Source organism: Asterias amurensis, chromosome 17 (assembly GCF_032118995.1).
Source record: "Asterias amurensis chromosome 17, ASM3211899v1".
NCBI lineage: Eukaryota > Metazoa > Echinodermata > Asteroidea > Forcipulatida > Asteriidae > Asterias > Asterias amurensis.
In genome coordinates, this window is record NC_092664.1 from 8,540,920 (window position 1) to 8,563,821 (window position 22,902).

The 22,902-nt window shown below is 37.0% G+C and overlaps 2 protein-coding genes across 2 annotated transcripts in view; both read left to right on the forward strand.

Moving 5' to 3' along the window:
• Window positions 1–6,272: 6,272 nt before the first annotated feature.
• Window positions 6,273–12,183, forward strand: LOC139949834 (large ribosomal subunit protein eL19-like). Its single transcript, XM_071948376.1, has 6 exons — window positions 6,273–6,362; window positions 7,538–7,644; window positions 8,328–8,450; window positions 9,063–9,183; window positions 10,506–10,616; window positions 11,622–12,183. The coding sequence occupies exons 1-6, from the start codon at window positions 6,358–6,360 to the stop codon at window positions 11,749–11,751; spliced, it is 597 nt and encodes a 198-aa protein (XP_071804477.1). The 5' UTR covers window positions 6,273–6,357; the 3' UTR covers window positions 11,752–12,183.
• A 3,381-nt stretch (window positions 12,184–15,564) lies between these two features.
• Window positions 15,565–22,902, forward strand: part of LOC139949814 (homeobox protein dve-1-like) — a 38,227-nt gene continuing 30,889 nt past the window's right edge. Inside the window, exons 1-2 of the mRNA XM_071948353.1 lie at window positions 15,565–15,866; window positions 19,652–19,934. Of these exons, the coding sequence (XP_071804454.1) occupies window positions 15,771–15,866; window positions 19,652–19,934 (379 nt within the window). The 5' untranslated portion in view covers window positions 15,565–15,770. The remainder of the gene's footprint in view (window positions 15,867–19,651; window positions 19,935–22,902) is intronic.

A 22,902-nucleotide genomic window follows, 5' to 3' on the forward strand; every position in this document is an offset into this window, starting at 1 on the left:
CACTGTGTTAATAGAAATCCACTTTAACCAAACAAAATACTCAAAATGCCATCATGTGTAATTTGACTATTAGTATACTGTTCATTTGTTGCTTGGCAGAAAATTTTAAGCACTTTTCAGTGATTAAATTGGGCACCGCGGAGCTACTTTCTGCAAAGTACATAATGCAGTCAAAAATGGCGCATGGTATTTTGGCCGGTAACCTTAATTTGGTAAGCATAAGAACATTATATATGATTTGAGGCATCGCATGGTGAGGTATCAATATATATTTGGTTTGCGGTAATACCATGTGTGTATCTATACGTAAGAACATTGCTGTGCTTATTAAGCAGCTTCATTAATTGGTTGTGGAAAATATGCTGAGGTTTGGGGGAGACAAAACTGTACAAGAAATCAAAGATTTTGTTAGTATTGCTCGATTGCTTCTTGTTTTTACAGGGCCTTGGATATGTCTTCTGTTTTGCATTATAAAGGTTACACAGCTGACAATTCATTCAAGTTGAATAAATTGGTAACCTTGTTTGCCAGGGCCCAGTTTTATACAGGTGCTGAAGCAGAAAATATTGCGTAGCACTTAACTGCTAAGCAGAAATGAACTGGATGACAGTTACAAATTGTATATGTGACAACAGGGTTGTTTGGCTGGTGACCATCAAGGGAACTCGGCAAACTCCAACAGGGGGATATATACGATAATTGATTTGTACACATGGTTTTTGTTGTTGGTATTTTTAACATATTTTCCATATTCAACTTATTTGTGTTAAATCTACATTTTGTGTCAACTTAACTGAACAATTTTAAATAACTTGAAATTCAGATTTCATTGTAGTAATCCAAAATAAGTAACTCTTCCAGAAAGTTGTTTACGGCCTGTGCGTTTATTTTGCAAGAAAACCATAGATAACAGATATATTTAATACTTAAAGGAACACGTTGCCTTGGATCGGACGAGTTGGTCTATAAAAAGCGTTTTGTAACCGTTTGTTATAAAATGCATATGGTTCGAAAGATGTTGTAAAAGTAGAATACAATGGTCTACACAAATATGCCTCAAAATTGCGTGGTTTTCTTTTTACCTCGTCCAATAACACGGTCATAAATGGCCGACCGTGATAGTTCGCGACGTAAAAAGAAAACCGTACAGTTTTGAGTGATACTTGTGTGAATCATTATATTCTACTTTTAAAACATCTTTCTAACCATATGCATTTCATAACAAACGGTTACAAACGCTTTTTTATAGACCAACTCGTCCGATCTAAGGCAACAAGTTCCTTTAACACAATATTTATTTAAATTGCGCAGCCAGAAAACTTGTATTTTTCACAGCCTTGTTTTCACTGAATGTTTCACAGGAGTTGAACACAACTCAACTGTTGTATTTGTATCGCATTGGCATTCGCAGGAAGTATGAACCGGGCTGGAGTAATCCGGCTGGTTAGTTAAGTATTATAAAGAGCATCCTTGTTGAATGTTAAAAGCTTACAGACTAGTGAAATGACAAGCTTTTTGGTCCTGCTTGGCAGTTCATTGTTAAAAAGCATCTATATTTAATATAGTATGGACATGTGAAAAAGCCGACGAACTAGTAAAATGACAAGCTGACTGGTCCTGCTGGCTGGTCACTGAAAAATTTAAGGGCACCATATTTTTACTAGACTAGTGGACAGGTCATTAAATTTCTGTTGCGACACTGGCGACATTCTCGCGCGACTGCTGGGCCCAATTTCATGGCTCTGCTTACCGTAAGCACAGAATCGGCGCTTACGGAAGCACGGAATTCTGTGCTTACAGCAAGCGTATTTCACAGGTTAGTGGCGAACTTGGGCTTCTGCGCGTGCGTACTTCACGTTACTAGGCATTCTACGCTTACAAGGCTAGCGCAGAAATTCGGCGCTTGCACATAAGGGGGGAATCGCGATCGTAAGCGCAGAATTCTGCGGTAAGCTGCATTTGACATCAGTGCAAGGGATCTTATACATGGAGAAGATTTTATACATAATTATTGTGTATATTATGATATTTTTCTCACCACTGAAATGATCTGTTTTGTGGTAATCACAGTGTTCTGTAAAATATTCTGTTTTATAATATTTTTCTTACAGAGAGAGCAAAGGTTTGAATGGAAATATGTACATGTTGCAATTTTCATTTATTATGTTTGTTTGTACAGAGATTACAGGGGCTGTGTCGTCACGTTCAAAGCTGGGCCCATTTTCATTTTAAGAGCTGCTTGCTTAACATTTTTCTGCTAAGCAGAAATGAGCAGAATACCAGTCACAAATTGTACATGTGATATGGTAGTTTGGCTGGTAATCTTATTCTTGTGCTTTGCTTCTTTTGTGCTTTAGCAGCTCTATGAGATTAGGCCCAGGCCTGTGGCTGTACAATGAATTACGAACTCTCACTAAGTTACTTCATGCGTGCGCCATCCATCTGAATCATACCTGTGGAGAGCGCACACTCTCATGAGCTTTAGTGTAATTGTGGGGTCTTTTGCACAATTGAATCATGGGCCCACAGGGATGTTATTTGTTCAACCTGTACCCAACAAGGGAATTTATTAGGAAGGGGAATACATGTAGTAGAACAGCAACAGGAGGACTCTGCAGACCAAATTGGTAAGGCTTTGTGCAGTAACTGGTTGGGAGTTCATAATTCCATGTATAGCTTTTACACAACCCCCCTTTTCAGTCCTGCTTGGCTATTATTTTGTGCTGCAAATTATACTTGTGAGTAAAACAAATATTTAACATTAAGAATCTACATGGAGCTAAGCACTTTTTGAGATCAAAAGTTAACCTAAAATATTATATTATGATTAAAGTTATTAAGTTTTGTTCCTAAATCTTAATCTGTATCACTACACCATTACTTTTCACCCAAGCTCAAGATACATCTTTGCATTATCGGTGGTAAATGTTGTAGCACTCTTCCTAATTTTTGTAGAGCTGCTTAGTACAAGAACTGAGCAAAGCACCAAACAACTGTGCTCACAGAGAAAAGGTTATCAGTCAAACTACTATTGCTTAGCACAGGCAACAAACATTACTTATAGCAGAAAAGAAGTGGTTCACCAGCAAATATAGTGCATACTGATTGAGAGGAGTTCTCTGCCAATTTGTGCTAAGCAAACAAATTTTCTCAGCACAGTATTCCTGGATTGGTGTCTTGCTTGATTTTGGCTAAGCAGAAACTGGTTAAGCAGAAGTTTCAGCTTAAGCAGTTCTATGAAATCAGGCCATGTTCAGTATCTATTTTCGCTATAAAGCAAACAGTTTCATTCGGGAAAAATTAAATGGTGTGGCAATATGTTGATCCAGCTAGCCGTGTGCTTTAATACTGTTCAAGCCAGAAAGGAACAAAGCATAAATTCATCTCGTGTTTGACAGAACTATGAACTCGTCAAATTCTTGTACATTTTGTGGTATGCTGAAACGACCAAAATAAAACCAATATGTTGTAAATTACCTTGGTTTATTGTTTTCAAGATTGCCTTATTATTATTTGTATACTATTACTTTTATCTATACATGTAGATAGAATGTTAGAGACAGATATAAACAAAAACTCATTTATAAAAAAGAAACGCAATACAGTGATCAAACTTGACCCTCTCTTGTCCAAAAATTAGAAGCTTTAACAACACTTTCTGGTTGTTTTTAAATGGAGAGTTTTGAAATTGTTAAACATTGAGTTCTAAGTGAGGCTGGCGTCTTTAATAGAATGGTGCCTTTCAGTCTTCAGTGTTTAGTTTAATGGTAGTTAATAATAGAAACCAGACTCAAATGTTACTACTACAGTAACTTAGGTATTGTGTACAGCAAACACCAATGTTAAACAAATAATATTGCAATAAGTTTATTTTATGATCTATGTTGGAAAACCTATTCATGCTTAAAACTCACTTTTTTTTTTTTTTTTTTGAAACCCAAATTATACTAATAGTGATAGAAAATAAAACAGGGTGATTTCGTATCTGTGCATGAACGTTGCCTAAATATGAAGTTTAAAACATTTAAACGATTTTAAACCAGACTGTCCAGAGTGTCTTTGCATTTCTAGGACCGATTGTTGGTCCGAGTTGGTTTTTCCATTTTGACGTACAGGCGTCTTGCACAGTTAATACACATACCTTTCCATTTAACCTGATTTGGTTTGTCAACTTGAAGTTTTGATTCACTATTTTGTACTTAATTTATATTTTAAACAAAATTTGAATCAATATTATTATTACACACAAAAATTGTTACTAAACTTTTAATTTTGACATGTGTTTTTTGTGAAATGTCTAAAAAAAAGTTTAATCAATCTTTTTCAAAAGATTCACCTCAACTACAAAGAGTACATATAATTACTTTTAAAAAAAACAGATTTTCTCGTATTTTTAGACAAATCTTGTATGGAAATTATTTCATTTTTGTAAATTATCATTTGTTTTTCCTCTTGTTATCCTGATAAAATAATAAAAAATCTTAATTGAGATATTTTGGTAAATATGTAGAATTAAGTAGAGGCACAACATGCACCCTAAAATCTCCAAGGCAGAATTCACCAAGTAACTGAGATAAGGGGGCCGAAGCATACTCGGATCAATATGACCCATTTTGAGTTAAACTGACACAGTTTGGGTGAAAATGACCTAGTTTGAGTTGAACTGTCATAGTTTGAGTTAACTCTTTGATTCAGCTAGAGTCAGTTGACATAAAGCTGAGTATTTGAGAGAGTGTTCTGCATCCTGGGTCAGTTCTTGCTGGCTGACCTCAGACATCGCTGGTTGGCCTTAATCCGAGTGAAATCTGGTTTGAGGGTCATCGAGGGTGTTTTTTTCTCTCTTTTTTTTGGAGTGAGTAATATTTTTAAAACAGAAACTATTTATTATTGCAATGTTTTAATTGGCTTTGTGTATATGCTTTTGCTGTTGTTACTGTATTGTGTGGCTCTGATTATTTGACTCTTTTAGTCGAATACCTTCTCTTTTTGGGAGAAGAAAAACAAAAAAGCTGGAGTTTTCCTTTTTGTATGCGCTTGAGAAATAAAGTACCAGATAATTATTCATGAGGCACATCATTATTTAAATCTTTGTCACGGCTTTATTGTTCCTTGTTTTGTCTTTGCGTATCAACTTATTTTCTGATAAAAACAAAAGGATTCACTGAAAAACAATGATCAAGGGAAACTGGTGATGATCCTTTTATATCTTTTTATGAGAAGGAACATTGCAAAATCAAGAGTTGTTTGAGGCCCGGAAGAGGCCTGTTTAATTCCCCACCATAAACAATTCGCTGTGAAGATGCACAATATTATTTAATGAAATTTATATGTAGATTGGGGTGTGGTCTCGTCTGGACAGCTGCAAATTATGTTGGGGCCCTACATACATCAGTTTCTCGTTGTTTGTTATGGGGGTCTGCGTTGAGAGACAGTGCAGGTACGGGGGCCAAGGTTGTTTTAAAATTCTCAAAAAGCTCATTCATTGAAAATGGATCTCTGGAGCGGGGAATGGGCATTTGGTGTCGATTTCCAGCATAAAGGTTTTTGGTCAGAATTTACTTTTGGGCTAGTTTTGCAGCATTGGACTTAGGTGAGGTTGATACAAAATTTCAAACTCTAGCTCCCCGAAATCCCCATGCCGGATCGGACCGAGTGGAAATGTGCTGGGTAGGGGCGTGGCATTGCCAGAACTGGGGGAGACGATAACTCGCAAAGAATGCTCACGCAATTTCAAAGCAACCTATAACTGTAAGTGTATATGAGCCACACATTTGTCATGCTCCTTTGTCTTCAATAGTTTTAGGCCTATCACCTGGGAATAGTGGATTAGATGAGCCAATTAGCCGAATTTCAACTCTGTTGTGAAACAAATTCAAGCTTGAAAATAGGTTACTGTTTCATAACAAGCATTCTTTTAAGAATGCTATACTAGTGCGCGGCTGGCTGTGTTAAATGTCTATGGTTTGAACGCAACGCTTTACGAACGCGACGCTTTATGATCATGCAACAGCCGTTGGAAATTAAGGGGAACAAAATAGTATTGCTCCCAGTCCGATCCTTGTTATACCCTACGCTAGTAGACGGTGGTACCAGACTAAATGCAGAAGTTGCACAATTATTACTCCGCTACTAAACCTTTTATTCTATTAAAATAATACATATTGGCTTTATTAATTGAAGATAAGCACTTCATGAGATACATTTTAAATAATATGTTCTAAAAACTAACTTATAGTCAATTTTTTAGATATTTTGGAGCTTTATCGGAGGCACGCCATTAAAGTAGTTCCGCGGAAGCCCACAGTCTGAAATTTAAGTGTTATCGGTCTCTCTCCTCGTGTCAGCCATTTTCTCAATATGAGGTGAGGAATTCGTCCAAATAAACCAATAATTTAGCCATTTGTATTGGTCCTATAACTTCCAAAGCCATGTTAACAATATATTAATGTTTATAGATAAGTTTAAGAACAATAAATTGTGATTATTTTGCCGCTGTGTTTGTAGAATAAGCGCGAGTAATCGTTTTACGGAAAGTCCGTGACGAAGTCAACATGGCGATGTCCGTAGCGTAGTCGTGTACAAAAATGTTGCTCGTTCACTGTAGTGTAAATCCTGTTTGTTCATCTTGATTTGATTCGTTTAGAATATAGTGGTGAACGGTAACATTGCTGTATCCAACCTGCTCTATTTCTGCGTCAATATTTTTGCCTTATTTGTCTGTAGAAAGGTCAAATATTGACTTATTGTATTGCCGTATTGAATTAAAAGTTAAACAAGTTTTTATTGAGTGAGTTACTGAGACTTTGGAAAAGTTTCCGTATGGCGCCACCACTTTTTCATTCGATATGAAATAATTTAGTATCTAATTTACCTCAATGAGATATCCTTTTTTGTAAAAATGAGTGAAAAAGTGGTGGCGCCATACGGAAAGTTATCCGAGACTTTTTGAGAGAATGTCGAACATGATGATCTGATGATTCAGCATGCAATTTCAGTGGGTTTTTTTCAATGGTGAATTTTGATTATGAACAATTCTTGTTACTTTAAATAGGTTACAATTAATAAAATTCCAAATTGTGTTCGTCTATTTTTTAAATTTTGTATAGGCCTATGTTTTTATTTTATTTTTAACTTACGGAACATTTAATTATCGGTGTCAGGTCACTTGGTAGACTGGACTTTTTAAAACTTTTTTTAAAAGACAGTTTGTACCTTGTACAGATTCTGAGTTACTGCCTTATTTAAACAAAATAGGATCATCGCATAACCCCCGAACAATGAATTATTGTCAGGTCGTGTATAAAAATGACGGGTTACTAAGTACTATTTATTTAAGAAAAGAAAATGATTTCAAAAGACACAGCAAAATGCTGAATTGTAATTGAATCACAATCATTACAATAAAGACGTTAACAATATTATGGGAATATAAATTTAGAAGACTTTGACCAAATATTTTGTTCTTTTTTTTTCAAAATCTACCAACCCCTGATCTGTTTTGAAGATTAACTTTTTTAAATGCATTTTTTTATTACAGTAATCTGAGGCTGCAAAAGCGCTTAGCATCCAGCGTGCTAAGCTGCGGCAAGAACAAGGTGTGGTTGGATCCCAACGAAGTCAATGAGATTGCAAATGCAAACTCACGTAAGTGTTTTCCTAAATAAAGTTCATAATTTTATAAATGGATCATTGTCACTTGATATATGGAACATTATCAGTCATTTTATACTATATTTTGCTAGATGTTAAATTTGCATCAGGGATAAAGAATATTAATTTTGGTGTTTACCCATATACACTGATGTGTGTGAGCACTGTATACTCAATACTATGTTTTGCTAAATTGTGTTTACTGCCGAAACTGATATGTTTACTGCCGAAACACATGATACTGCTAAATTAACTAACTTTTAATTTCAAATGATAAAAATAGGATGCTTGGCGATTCTTCACAGCGTGGTAGTTTTCGAGAAAGCAGTATTTTTCCTGGAATTTGATTTCGAGACCTCAGAATTAGAAATCAAGCATCTGAAAGCACACAGCTTCGTATGACAGAGATGTTTTTCTTCCATTGCAACTTTGAAGGTGTTTTTTCTTTCATTATTATCTCGCAACTTCGACGAACTATTGAGCTCAAATTTTCACAGGTTTGTTATTTTGTGCATATGTTGATATACAGCAAGTGATACGACTGGTCTTTGACAATTGCCAAAGGTGTCCAGTTTCTTTAAATTTTGGTCCAGTAATATACGGTCTTGTAGATATTTCCCTCTTATTTTGAGCCCATTGAGTTTATGCTTTTTTTGTAAATACAATTCTCCCAACAGGTCAGAATATCCGCAAGCTGGTCAAGGATGGTCTGATCATCCGTAAGCCTGTGGCGGTCCATTCCAGGGCACGTGTCCGTAAGAACAATGAGGCCCGTAGAAAAGGTCGACACAGTGGTACAGGTAAGTCATTCCTCAGGTAAAACAAAGCCAGATTGCAAGTGTGTCTGGTTAACCTGTAACACCAATGAATGTATGTTGAGGTAGCGGTTTTGCATGCGACATGGGATGACATGTTTGTTATCCGCATGTAGATTGTCGAGTTTGTCGACATTTGATTTCACTGTTTACGTGTGCTGCAAATTTGTTCACAAATTTTCTTGGTTCTCAGAAATATGTTCATTGCTACTTCATAGATTTGGTAATAGTCATCTCTCTGTATTTATAGAAGGATTGCATTAAGCGCCATCAATCGCCATATTTTATGATAAACCACGCAAAAGTACGTACGTGTAGGCGCTACTCACAGCTATTAGCCAATGATAGCCTTGCACGCATGCACATTTCATCAAATATGGGGGATGATGACGTTTAGTGCAATCCACCTATTCTGATGTGTAATGCGGTTTTCAATTATTATTGTGCTTTGTCTATAAACCTCTGACATGTAATGTTTTCTTAAAGGAGCTTCATATCAAGACCTAGAAGATATGTTATCAAGTTTTCAGGATTGTCTTTTTACGTAAGCTATGAAGCTTTCAGTTTTACATTTTCTGTTTGAATATTATTTCATAGGTAAGAGGAAAGGTACGGCCAACGCCCGTATGCCCCAGAAGGTCATCTGGATCAGAAGGATGCGGGTGCTGAGGCGCCTTCTCAAGAAATACAGAGAGGCCAAGAAGATCGACCGTCATCTGTAAGTTTCAATGATTCAAATATTAACAGTTCATTTATACCCCTCCCGACTCCCACACTTTCTGAACCACTCAATAATATTTTATGTGGGTTTGAATGATAGATAAACTATGCCAGCATGTAATATGATATCATGTACTGACTGCAACGTGTTTTACTCAATGCATCTTTGTTTGGTGACGTCCTTTTAACATGGGTTCGTGTCTTGAGCGTCTGGTATATCGTGTGAGATATATGTAGGGCAGTTAGACTATAGTTCTTCCCAATATATAAAAAACAGACAGTTCTGTGCAGAGTCTGCACATGATCGTGCTACCCACTCGGACTTAGCACCATTGATAAACAGTTGCCTATGTTGGTCTAGGCTTAATGGGTCATAGTATTGTCTCTGTCATTTTTTAAATTTTTTATATCTGTTTGGCTATACACAGCTATCTCTGTTGTATTGTCTTGTTTCTTGTGTAACCCAAGCAAAAAGCCCCATTTTGGGGCATTTTTCGTGTGACAGTCATAGAAAATGTCAACTTCACGAGTTACAGAAAAATAAGGTTGGCTTTTGGTTTCTTTTCCTTTCACCTCTGTGAACCCTGGTTCATATTCACATGGCTCTGCTCTGCTTACTATGGAATTCTGCGCTTACGGCGGCCTCAAAAGTTTGTGATTCAATGGGTCATAACTGCTGAATCCTGCGGTAAGCAGAGCCGAGAAATTGAGCCCGTAGCTTTGCATGTTGATATGGTTTTTAGTCCTTACTGTTAAAACTGAACATGCTTTCATCCTCTCCTATTCATCTTGTTTCATGATGCTTTTAGCTATTATTAGTTGAGACTTTGTTTGGTATTAATATAAAGGAATAAATGCTTCAGATGTATTAACTAGTCAATTTTCAAGGCTGGGGTCAGGGCAATGTTAAATCTTCCAAACTGTTCAGTTGGCAATGAAGCAAAAGTACGAAGCATCTACATTGATTTCTGAGCAAATTTTGAACAGTAAAACTTGAATCATACAAATTCAATCATTTGCTTTTCCTTAATGCTTTTGATACTATAAAGTAAACAATTTGACTTTTTGCTTAAACTTCCTGGCATTTGCTAGTTTTTATCCAATTGACCTATTCAAACATTTTCTTGATTTGTTAATACTGTAAATATCTTTTTTATTAAGTTAAATTGTTGACTAAATATATCTATTTTTTTTTTTACTAAGGCTGTTATTTCAAGAATAAAGTACTGTGTAGGAATAGTCTGGCTTTGTCTTCAGTAAGACGTCGCAGAGGAACCATCTATTTGTTAATTTATTTGTGTTTTATTTATTGAATTTTAGGTACCACAGTCTCTACATGAAGGCTAAGGGAAACGTCTTCAAGAACAAGCGCGTCCTGATGGAGTTCATCCACAAGAAGAAGGCAGAGAAGGCCCGCACAAAGCTCCTCCAGTAAGTTTCCTTGTCCAAGATCTGTGTCAAGTTGAAGACAAATTACCCCTGGGGAAGTTGAACCCTGTTCTTGCAAACACAAGGGCCCACTATGCAACTTCGTTCCTGGGGTGATGGTTCTTGCTGTGCCATATTATTTGTTCTGCACGCACTACTCACTCATTACCCCTGGTATTGGTTAAATAAAATGTGCCAGCATATGATACATTTTAGTTAGGGTTGTGGCTGATCCACTAAATGCGTGTAATCAAGTATGGTAACCTGAAAAGAGGCATTAAGTCATAGAGCAACTGATCCCCTCTCATTCTTCTTTGACCTTGTCTAAATGTATGCAGGTTGGGACTGTACAAATTTGATAACTATTTGGGGGAGTCAAAGTACTTGCATTTTGACACGGATACGAAGCATTCTACAAAGCACCATAAAAGCACTGAAAGTTGTTAACGGGCGTGCATGCAAAGTAGTCATATTTTGGAGCCAATCCGCCATGGTAGCAAGGCTGCTTACTTGTTACTTTCAGTAGCATTTTCACTTGCCCTACTCCTCACCAATATCATAACCTCACTGTGATAAACTAAAAAAAAAAAAAAAACGGGAAATGATGTGAGTGACTTGTGTATATGAGGTGTTCATAGTTGGCCTTCAGCAGGTGTATGACTTGTCGGTATTTTATTGCTAACATTTCAGTCTAAACCTAGTCTGCTCGAGTAGCTTTCACAACATTGTCATGGCTCGCTTGGGTCAGACCCTTGTAACCTGCCCCTACTGGGGCAGGTTACTCGTACGTAGCAAACTCATTGACTGCCATGTTTTAGTTATCATGTACATTTTCAGAATGTTTGACATGCACAAAACCTAAAATAGCAATTTTGTATTAAATTATATATATATATATTTTTTTGTTTAGATGTTTATTTCTGTTAACCTAGGCTTATAAAATAATTGTATGTTGCATTATTACAATGAGAATCAATATATCACCATTTCTTTTTTACCATTCCACAGAGACCAGGCTGAGGCCCGCCGCTTCAAGACGAAGGAAGCACGCAAACGCCGCGAGGAACGCCAACAAGCCAAACGCACCGAGATGCTCAAGGCCTACATCAAGGAAGACGAAGAAGCCTCAAAGAAGTAAACACGAAACAGCCGTAGACAAGCTGCAAATCACCGGGATCACAATTCACACACTGTTCAGATTTATCTACCATCACATCTGGAAAAGTCTATTTATAAAAACGGGACGAATCTAGAAAGAGAAAAACAAACATGACGGTCAAGTTTGGGATAAATGTGCACTATTGACTTCAAGCCAGAAGGCATCGAGATATTCAAATAAAGATTTCAAAAATTGATAGTTCTCGTCCAGTTTGATGTCACATTGGATTTGGTTGACCTCTTATTCTGCGTCTAACGAATCGGAAGAGAAGCTGTTACAAAATGCAAATAGCATTCATTGTTTATTTCTTTGGCTGTTTTTCTTCTGATTGTTGTATCACCGAGAATATGAGGAGGATATGTTGATGTACAAATAAAAGGAGTTTTCTTTCTGGATCCGACCAATGTAAAACACTGTTTCTCTTTTGTCTTTGTGTGTTTCATTGGTTTCCAAATTTGTTTCTCCCTGTGAGAAAATTTTTCTATTATTAACCTGAAAGCCTATAAAACCATGGATACCTACTCAAGAAAATGTTTCCTATTTTTCAGGGCCAAATATCGTACCTGATAGTATATTCACGGTATATTGGCGCTACTCGGGCCGATCTCTGCTTGTAACGTTGTGTGTGCAGGTTTTTGCAATGTCGGAAATTTGTTTGTGCTATCCAGGCCGATCCTGGGCAGCACGAACAGCTTGATCATGTTGTAAGTTGACTGCGATGAGGTTGCCTTAAACTGTTTTATGTAGGTGCCGTGCAGGCTTCCACCCTGTCCAAAGGGTTCAGATGGTTGGTTTTGTGGATTTAAGAAGGCGGCAGACCTTGGGTCTTCGCCAACCTAAATTGTTGCTTAACCTTTAACAATGTATACATAAAACATAAACAAGTTTTGAAGTTGGATATAAATGTCACTTTAAAATAACATGCATGTATTTGGCATTGATCTGATTTTAAGTTTTGAAATGTGACTATTTTTTACGAGGGCTGCTTTATAAGGGCAGAGATAGCAATTCTTCCTGATTCCACAGAACAGTCCTTGAAAATTAACCAACCATTCCATGTTGAGATGAACAAAGATTTGGCAGCTCTGATAATAAGAGCTGCCAAAGTTTGCATCTTGTACAACAATATAGGCTGCTCTTATAGTGTTGGCTGAAAAACACAACCCCACACAATATGCAAGTTTTAGTACAGGCTCTGCTGAAATCGGGTCGCAGTATTATAAAGATGAACAGCTGACCTCCTTTCTCTATTATTTATCCAATATTGCCCTTTAACAATGTTTGTATTGGTTGATAAGAACTTTTTTTTGTTAAAAAACTACCCTGTTAAAAAAAACAGGATAATGTGTAACCTAAATACCCTTCAAGATACTGACCCTTCCCCCCACAAAAAAACAACAAAAAAAAACCTGCATGCAGGAAAGACTGATCCGCCCTGAAAAGGAATTATAACCTGTCGATGAGGGCGCTATTTAACAGCTGCTTCCCAGGGCTAGCTGGTCATTCACTCCATATCGTACAGGGCGCGGGCTAACCAAGCACTCCTAGGGATAGCCAATCACACCATACAGGGCTATCCAAGCACCCCATAACGGGCTAGCAAATCACTCATTGCAGGGCTAGCCAATCACTCCATGAAGGTCTAGCCAATCAGTCCATGCAGGGCTAGCAAAGCACCCAATGTTACGGGATAGCAAAGCACTCATTTATAAAAGTAAACGACCAATTATTGTTTTTATTGCGTGAATCACAGACGACCATGCAGGGACCAGTTTTAATGAGCTTCAAATATCATGATCATAAATGTCTTGCTTACAAAAACAAATGAGCAGGACAACAGGGCCCAATTTAAAAGCTGTTTAGCAGAACAAAACTGCTTTACAAAATATCTGTTTGCTCAGCAAAAAAAATAAGTGGGACACCAGTCGCAACAATGTAAACTTTATGGAATGTTGGCATGGTATACCCTTTTTTTGATGCGCAAGTTTTTACATGTGCTTAGCAGGTTTTTTTTGTGCTTACACGCTTCATAAAATTGCCTGTAGGTACATAAAATTGCTAAACATAAAAGGATTGCTTAGCAGAAAAAAGTTACCGGCCAAAATGACAATACAGGCAGTGGTTGGTAATTACTCAAAATAATTGTTGCCATATAAAACCTTTCTTGGTGATGAGTAATGGGGATAGGTTGATGGTATAAAACATTGTGAGAGACGGCTCCCTCTGAAGTGCCATAGTTTTCGAGAAAGAAGTAATTTTCCACGAATTTGATTTCGAGACTTCAGATTTAGAACTTGAGGTCTCGAAATCAACCATCTAAACGCACACAACTTCGTGTGACAAGGGTTAATTTTCTTTCATAAATATATCGCAACAGTCCGATTGAGCTCAAATTTTCACAGGTTTGTTATTTTATGCATTGTTGAGATACACTAACTGTGAAGGCTGGTCTTTGACAATTACCAAATAGTGTCCACTGCCTTTAAGTTTAAATTGTTGTGACTGGTGCCCCGTCCTCGATATTTTCTTAATAGCAAAGAATTTTGTCAAGCTGGTAATCTTTATATTAGTGTGCTTATAGCGTGTTTTGTACTAAGCAGCTCTATAAAATTGAACCAGCATATATTCTGCGATATTGTTTATTAAATATATTTTGTTTATATACATCATTTTTTTATGTAGGTTATTTGTTTATAAATTTATTTCTAAGTGTATTGTGTCATTATTAAAAGTAAAAAAATTATGGCTGTAGTTAATTTTATTATTACCTTCATGGTCTTTTTAAATATGTTTAAATAGACCTATTTGCTTATAGCAATTTTGTTAAAAGGGGGCAAATTTTGTTCCAAAAAAATCCTCAAAAATCCCAAACATTTAAAAATTGAACATACAAATCATCAACAAATCAGAATGATCCATTTAACAGCAACAATGCATGGTGGTAAACTAATTATTTTAAATCACAGTTATTTTTTCACTATCATTATTCTCTATATTCCTGCCACTAAATAGTCTAACAACATCTATATGGCGATTTAAAAAGTATTCGTACGTTAGAGATTGAGCTACCAACTCAAGATTATACCGGTACCCACACAACAAAAAGACACGCCGAGCGATTACACAGTTAAACAGATCATCCCCGGTGTCATAAAAAATCAATTGTAAGAGCGTTGTTTTCATACAATGACAACACACTGAACAGCCCCTTTAAGTTGTGGTGGCTGTTTACACCACAAACACCAACCAATGAACAGCACACACACAAAGGCTAGATACAGATAATGTAATCTATATAGCTAAACGGAAACTGCCTCCGCGAGATATCAAATTGACCTTCAATACAAAAAAAAAAAAAAGGCCAGCGCAAAAAAAGGCACTGGTATAAATTTTACGCAGTCAGTGTCATTTGCCCATTTAAAGTGGAATTATTGTTTCAAAATGATGTTGTCTCTCTCTCCCTAAGCGTGTTTAATGATTTGGGTTGTTTTTTTAATGGTACATGGTCGCGTGACAGCTTGCTCATGGATTTATCACTAATCCCATCTGCACGCACACAATTCCATCTGACCGTATCCATCCGCGTTCACTTCTTATTAAATCACAATAAATGCTTTCAAATTTACATCATATTCGATACTTCAATGTGATGTGAGCATAATGAAGGCTTCTTGATATCAAGTTAATAGTGTTTTTAGAATGAAAACTGAAATAAAATGGACAGTGCTATTTTATTGGCGGAGGACTACAAGGCGAGCCCAGTGTGTTAATCCATAATCCCCTTCCGCTTAGCCGACCGGGCGTCGCACAAAGCCGCGCAGATGTCTAAATCTCACGGTGAAAATCACACTGCATGTGCTCTTTTCCAACATAGGTGCACTGATGATTCATATGGAAGCAGTTATTCTGTTCGGCAGAACATTTTTCTGAAAATTCAGAGCCGTTTTTGTAGGTGAAAACCGGTCTGGTTCTTCATGCTTAATCGGCTCAGCTAAGCAATGGATATTGAGCTAGAGCACCAAGCCCACAACATGCAAGATCTTGCCGAAGCCTGGGTCGCCGCGAACACGGAGACAAGTTTCAGACGCTCGCAGGTAAGACCGTACCCGAAAATACCTCATTTTAGTAGCTTTAGAGGTCATTATTTTGATTAAATCTCAGGTAGTCGGTTACCAAACGATGCTTAATTATGCTGGTGAAATATTTTTGTGCTGGGATGCTGGAAAATGGGGTAATTTGGGAGACAAATAAGGTCAACTAGCTGGACATTGTTTTGAAATATCTCGTGTACAGCACTGCGTTAATGCATGGATGAACACTGCTATTGTGTAGTGTGGTGCATGTTGTGTGTACAGTGTATAGTGTGCAATCCGTTTATGTGCGCAGCAATGCCCGCACTTTGTAAACAAACGCCTCCAATATGGGCCACCATGAAGGCTCTGCACGAACAAAAGGTAGAACACCAAAAAACAACAGTGAATCCTAACTAACAAACATTTGTAATCAAAAGCCGGTGTCTCAGGTTTGATTTCAGATCCAGAAAGGTTTTAATTAAATTAATTAAGCAAATTGATTAATTGATTTTTGTTTAAAATAAAAAATTATTGAATTTTGTCAGTTTTCTATCCTGTAATTGAATAAATATTAAATAAATAAATAAGTCATAGATTCTTAGTCAAGTCTCCTCTAAATTGAAGCACCTCAGCCGTTTATTTGGGCTTTAATAGCACCTAGGAAATTGGGACCAGATTTGCTCGTGAGAAAATACTATTATTATATTGAAAAATTCTCAGTTAAACCATAGATAGAGCAATGCCTACATGTACTGTACCAATGCGGCGCATTGGTACATGTAGGCATTGCTCTATCTATGGTTTAACTAATGCGCTCGGAAACATCAAATCAGACCATTTCATAATTATTTTCTGGAAATTTCCTGGCTCTGCAATAATTTCAACACTTTGAAATCTGTGTCAGACTTTTCCACTTAAAAAACAAAACAATATCCTGTAGTCCCTGTGTACTTTTAAAATATGTATTATTATAACAATATTGGCAAATATGAAAAGGCCACTTTGGTGATAAATCTTTATAGGCCTGGTTGACTAGTGAAATTTACCACTCGACTAGTCACACCTAAAAAAAGTCGCAACCACGACACCAGTAAGTCACGACTTATTTTTAACTCTCAGATGCATTATGACAATGTGTGCTGCAAGCACTAGTAAAAGGATGTGAAAGATTGTATCACTGATGTCTAAATTGTTTTTGTAAGTAAATTATGTTGTCATGAGTAGTCCTGAGTGACAATTTGTTCACCAAACAGGTAGTTGCGATTTTTCTTTTAGTAGTCGTGGCAGCACGATTAAGTGAGTGGTTGAAAAACGGTAGTTGCGACTTTGACACTAGTCGCCCAGGCCTTATGTATGTGCATCATTCTCCCGTTTAAACAGCATGGTCCTCTGGCCAAATGCCAATTAAAGGCACTGAACGCGTTTGGTAGGCCCTAATTGTCAAAGACCAGTATTCTCACTTGGGGTATCCCAATATATTCATAAAATAACAAGCCTGTGAAAATTTGGATTCAATTGGTCATTGAAGTTTGCAAGAAAGTGTGAAAGAAAAAACACCCTTGTTGTACAAAATAGTGTGCTTTCAGATAGGAATAAAAGGCTTCTGAAGTTCTGGCCAGAAGTCTTTTATTATTTTAGTGAAAAATTACCTCTTTCTCAAAAACTATGTTACTTCAGAGGGAGTCGTTTCTCACAATGTTTTATGCTATCAACAGCTCTCCGTTGCTCGTGACCATGTGTACAGTGTCTTTAAACATCTTGGTGTGGCTGGCTACATGCGTAGTTCAGTGTTGAAAAGCATCCCTGTTTCATTTGAGTAACAAGGGAAAAAGCAATGAACTATTGAAATGACAATCTATTTGTATAGTGTACCTGGTCTTGCTGGCTTAAAGCCATTGGACCCTTTCGGTTCAGAAAAAAAAAAAAAGTTCACAGATTTACAAGTAACTTACAGGGTTTACAGAAGGCAATGGTGAAAGACTTCTGTTGAAATATTATTCCATGAAATGCTTTACTTTTTGAGAAAACAGCAAAACAATATAAATTCTCGTTAACAAGAATTATGGATTTATTTTAAACACATGTCATGACACGGCGAAACGCGCGGAAACAAGGGTGGGTTTTTCCGTTGTTTTCTCCCGACTCCGATGACAGATTGAGCCTAAATTTTCACAGTTTTGTTATTTGATATAGAAGTTGTGGTACACAAAGTGCGGGCCTTGGACAACACTGTTTACCGAAAGGATCCACGGGCTTCAACTAATAATTTTTTTTTTGGCAAACCCTATAGTTACGGTGCAATTGTGTACATTTGAAAGTGTTTAATTTTATTGTTGTAAAACCTGTCTTCGACTGTCGAGAGGATGGAGGGGTACGTTTATCTCATTTGGCTTTGCTAGTAATTCTCAATTCAATTAATTTCTCTAAATTTGTTTTTCCATGCAAAATGTACAGTAACTACAGAGAAGGTCAATTGAACAGAAGTGTACAAAGAACAGAAGTCCACGTAAAAATACTAGAGTAGCCTTATAATTAGATGAGACACAATCAAGTAGCTAGGCAATATGGAGGCATAACCTCAAAAGACCAAGTCTTGTATAGAAATTAAGCTTAATTTAAAAATGCCTTTATAGTAGTAAGAAATCGAAAAGAAATTTATTTACAAGGGATTCCACATCATGACAGACAGGGGACAGAACAAGACAAACAACAAAGCTAAGGCAACTTAATGAGCTACATGTAGGATGGAACAAGAATGTAAATCATAAACTAGATACTGAAACGTGAAATGAAGAATGACAAGAGAAGAAGCACATAATTAGTACTGGTATCATGAATACGGGGTACAATTATAAGTATGAACAAAATTGTTTTTCAAGTAAATTGCGTAACATCACAAGGCCGGATGGCCACTTTCTTATAATGTTGAGTGTCTTCATTGACTGATTTGGGCTGTTGACCAAATTCAACTGTCACCAATAGACTGTGCAAGTCTCACACGGATTTGAACTTCCGGGACCATTGTGGTCCCAACCTTATGGAGATTTACGTTGGGGAGATTTTGTTTCGTCCATTACTTTAGTTTAATGTAAATTATGATCATAAAAATGACATATGTTGTTAAAAATGTAATACTAATTAACATCATTATAAAAGTAAAAATAAAGTCAATATAATAACGAAGAAAAACCGTTATTTAAACTTGACCCCAGGTCAGGTTACTTGGTAAAAATTAAGAATTTGTGCCCATCTCCGATCACGAAACTTACGCAGACGCATGTTTTTGTCGCGCGGGGTGAAAAGCCTTTTCATTGGTCGTTTAGGCGTCGGCTTCCTCTTTAAACTGCGTCACGCGTTTATCTAACGCCCTTGCGACCATCGTGCGTCCGCGTATAAACCAGCTTTGCGTAGTTTCACATTCGGGCGTAGATTTACAAAAGGGGTTTCAACAAATTTAAGATCAAACAAACATCCTTGTCCCAGAGTTTTACTTTTGTCTATACATAGACTTTAACCGATAATTGTGTATTTGTTTAAAAAGCTGAAACTAATTTCAACAAGCTCTATAGGGTATTTTTGTTGTTCAGATTCGGCATTAAGAATAAAGTAAAGCAAAGATTTGATTCATAAAAAATAAAGTTCTTCAGTTGTCGTGTTTTCTCGCTCCGGTGCGCGCGAGACTTGCACAGTCTATAGGACCCCTCAACCATTGTGCTTAAAATGTATACACTGATTACTATTATACATTTTACTTACAAGTGTAAATAAAAACATATTGATTAACAATTACTCTTCTTTAAAAACAGATTGTCTCACCACAAGAGGCTGTCAAGCCTGCAACCTCCTTCTCAGAAGATCCTTCAACCTCAGATGTCAATCAAGATGTCGTCATCGTGTCTCCTGCACCAGAGGACCAAATGGCGCCCTCGACGTCAAGCCAGTGCCAAGTGCAAGCCTCCATTTCCCCCGTGGCTGCCGCATCTCGAAAACGGAAGCAAGCCAGCCCCCAACCTTGTCGCGAATCGGCTGATGTGACGGGGGGTCCTTCGCCAGCTAAGACTCAAGCCAAAGAGGATGACCCAAAGCATGGTATGTATCAAAGGCTCAGTCTCAACAGTTTTAACACTCCTTAATATTCATAAAGCTTGTGAGGGTTTTCCTTCAAAGTGAGGGTATACATTTAGTAAGTGTAATCCAAAAATTTATTGACCTTAAAAAACTTGGTGAGAAGCACTGCAGCTGTTGATAACGTATTTAACATTTTGATAAGCCATTCCTTTCTAAGAGTATGGTTTTAGAGAAAGGGATCCAAAATAATTTTAATCTGAGAAACGTTTCTCAGCCTGTGTTTTTCAATTACGGAATGATCTTCCGGCATGGATATAATCGGCATCGCACCAGACTTTCAGCGATATCTAAAAAAGCACCTTATATGAATAAATGTCACAGGTTAGTTTTAGTGTCCGTTTATATTTATTTGAGATTAAAACAATCATACAATACGTTGGCTTTTAACCCTTTTTGGTCAGTGATTTGATGTTGTGTTGTGAGAAAATATATTGTAGGAGTACTCAGTAAGCTTGGGTGATATCGATTTATTTTATTCACGATATATCGCGATATTCGATATAATCGCGATTAGTTAAATTTGACATCATCAGTCTACACTGCAAAAACGTTGGTTAAATCATTTGTTGGGCAAAGTAACTTCAACAATTATTGGTCGATAATTGCCCAACAAAACAAATAATTGGTCTTGTTGGGCAAACATTTTGTTTGCCCATTCTTTGTTTAAAAAGCGGAACAAAAGTTGGGCAAGTGTTGGGAAAATATTTCGTAATCTGAATTCATCATAACTGTTGGTTACACTTTTGCTTATTTATTGGGCAACTTTTTGGTAATCTCGATTGTTGGTTAAAATTATGCACATTAGTTGGTCAAAATCGTCCGATCATGCGCACTACGATTAAAGAGTTGCCAAAAAGTTGGGCATTAAACAGTAGAACAAAGATATTTTCCAACATGGCGAGTGGAGGAGTGGCTGTGACGAGCGGGGTTGTCCAGTGGATATAGATCCAATTTGAAGGTGAGTTTTTAACTAAATATGAAGTTGTGTTTTCTATTCAGTCGTACATATAGTCGTGACAATTGCAGAGCGAGCAACACATTGACACTACTGTGATAGTTTCAGTTTTATCATGCCATTATGTGCAACGCCGGTTGTGGCATGTATGCGTGGTTGTTGTGTTGCTTTGTGTATGAAATACATGCATGGAACTATCGCTGCATTGCTTGCGCTGCAACTGTCACGACTGTGTACAACAACTGAACAGGAAACGAACTGTATTTAGTTAAAAACTAACCTTCCAAAGCATCTACAAACCACTGAGCACCCTCACGATTTTGAGAGAGATGCCAAGGTCACAACTCACCACCGTTTGCCATCGTGGAAAATATATTTTATATGCCTGGTTGTATGACGTATCACAGGAGAAACTGTAAATCAAAGGGTTAAATACATTAACCATTTGTTGGATAACACCGAAAATGGTTAAACATATTAACTAGATCATGAATAAAATCATCGCCCAATAAGTGGGTATTGATAATTATTAAATACCCAGAAAATGGGTAAACAAAAAATTACCCAACTGTTGGTTACCAAATTATACCCAACTATTGATGATGAAATATTACCCAATTATTTGGCAATCAGAGCGCCCAACTTTGATGGGTAATACTTTGCCCAAAAGTTGGAGGAGTTCACTATTCGCCCTTAAATGGGTAAAAAGTTGGGCATTTTTTTACCCAATTTTTTTACAGTGTAAGAGAGGTGTTCTAATGACCTATTCTTCTGGTTTTACTCCAAATCTATGGGGTGCATGATGTCTCGGCTAGAAAATACATCCCGATATTGCGATATTTAATCGATTTCGCGATATATCGCGATATATCGATATTTCGATAAAAACCAAATCGATCTGATATCGAAATCGTTTCCAAGTTAGTATTGCGATATTCGATAATATCGTGATATTGCCCAAGCTTAGTACTCAGTACATACAGGCACTCACCATGATTCGCAGAATCTCAGCCATGAGCCACGGCCGATAATCTGCCATTGTATGCTGGATTCTTGTAACATTCTGACTTGTAATTGCTACGGCCATGCATGTAGGCCAGTCCAGAAAAATTTTGTAGAATAATATACTCATTTGACATGTCTGAGCTGTTCTGTGTGGTATTGTTTTTCAGAAGTTTTCATGGCTTCCACAGTAATTTTTTTTTTCGTGTGGAGAATACATCATTGCCACAATTAAGTTCCTTTAAATTCATGTAATGGATTCCAGATTTTAACTTATGAAACTTGTATTCTTTGACAATACTCTCAAAATGCATCCAATATTTGTTTAGTTGCATTTTTAAGTTAGTGTTAAGTTACGTCGTACATCCCAAAAAGTTGTCTGTTTCCTGTGTTTTTTTTACCGAAGGCCTTTCTTTTCTAAAGAAATTGGTTTTCTTAGTATATGATTTGCTTTGCTGATTACGTGATTCATGTGTCTCTTGGGTGGCGCTGACGATGTCAATGATTTAAAAGAAGTATCACCCCTGAACGATACGTACGTGTTGTCAAGTTGTTCGCCAACTTTGCATCATACATAGAGGCCTAGGTTTTTCAGAATTCGTTGTACCATAGAAATTACATTAAGCTTTAGAGTGCGTAACTTATTCTTTGCTGTCTGCACAGGCTTTGTTATAAATGTGTCTGATGTCAGTGGTGTAAATGTATCAATATTAATATTGATAATAATAATAGTAAAATCGGCTCCCAATATAGGGCCTTAAGTCCATTACTCAATGATGCCCCTGACAACCCAACATTACTGTAGTGCTTCATCACACCAGGTGGCATCCCAAAGCTCTGGTTTTTTTCTTTCTTGAATGGTATTCGGAGCTACGTTTTTGGAAGTATGAAACCTTTTTCTTTTATATATCACCATGAATGGTTTATAAGGCACTGTGTGCAATATGCAGCAAATCAAACCAGGAACACGCG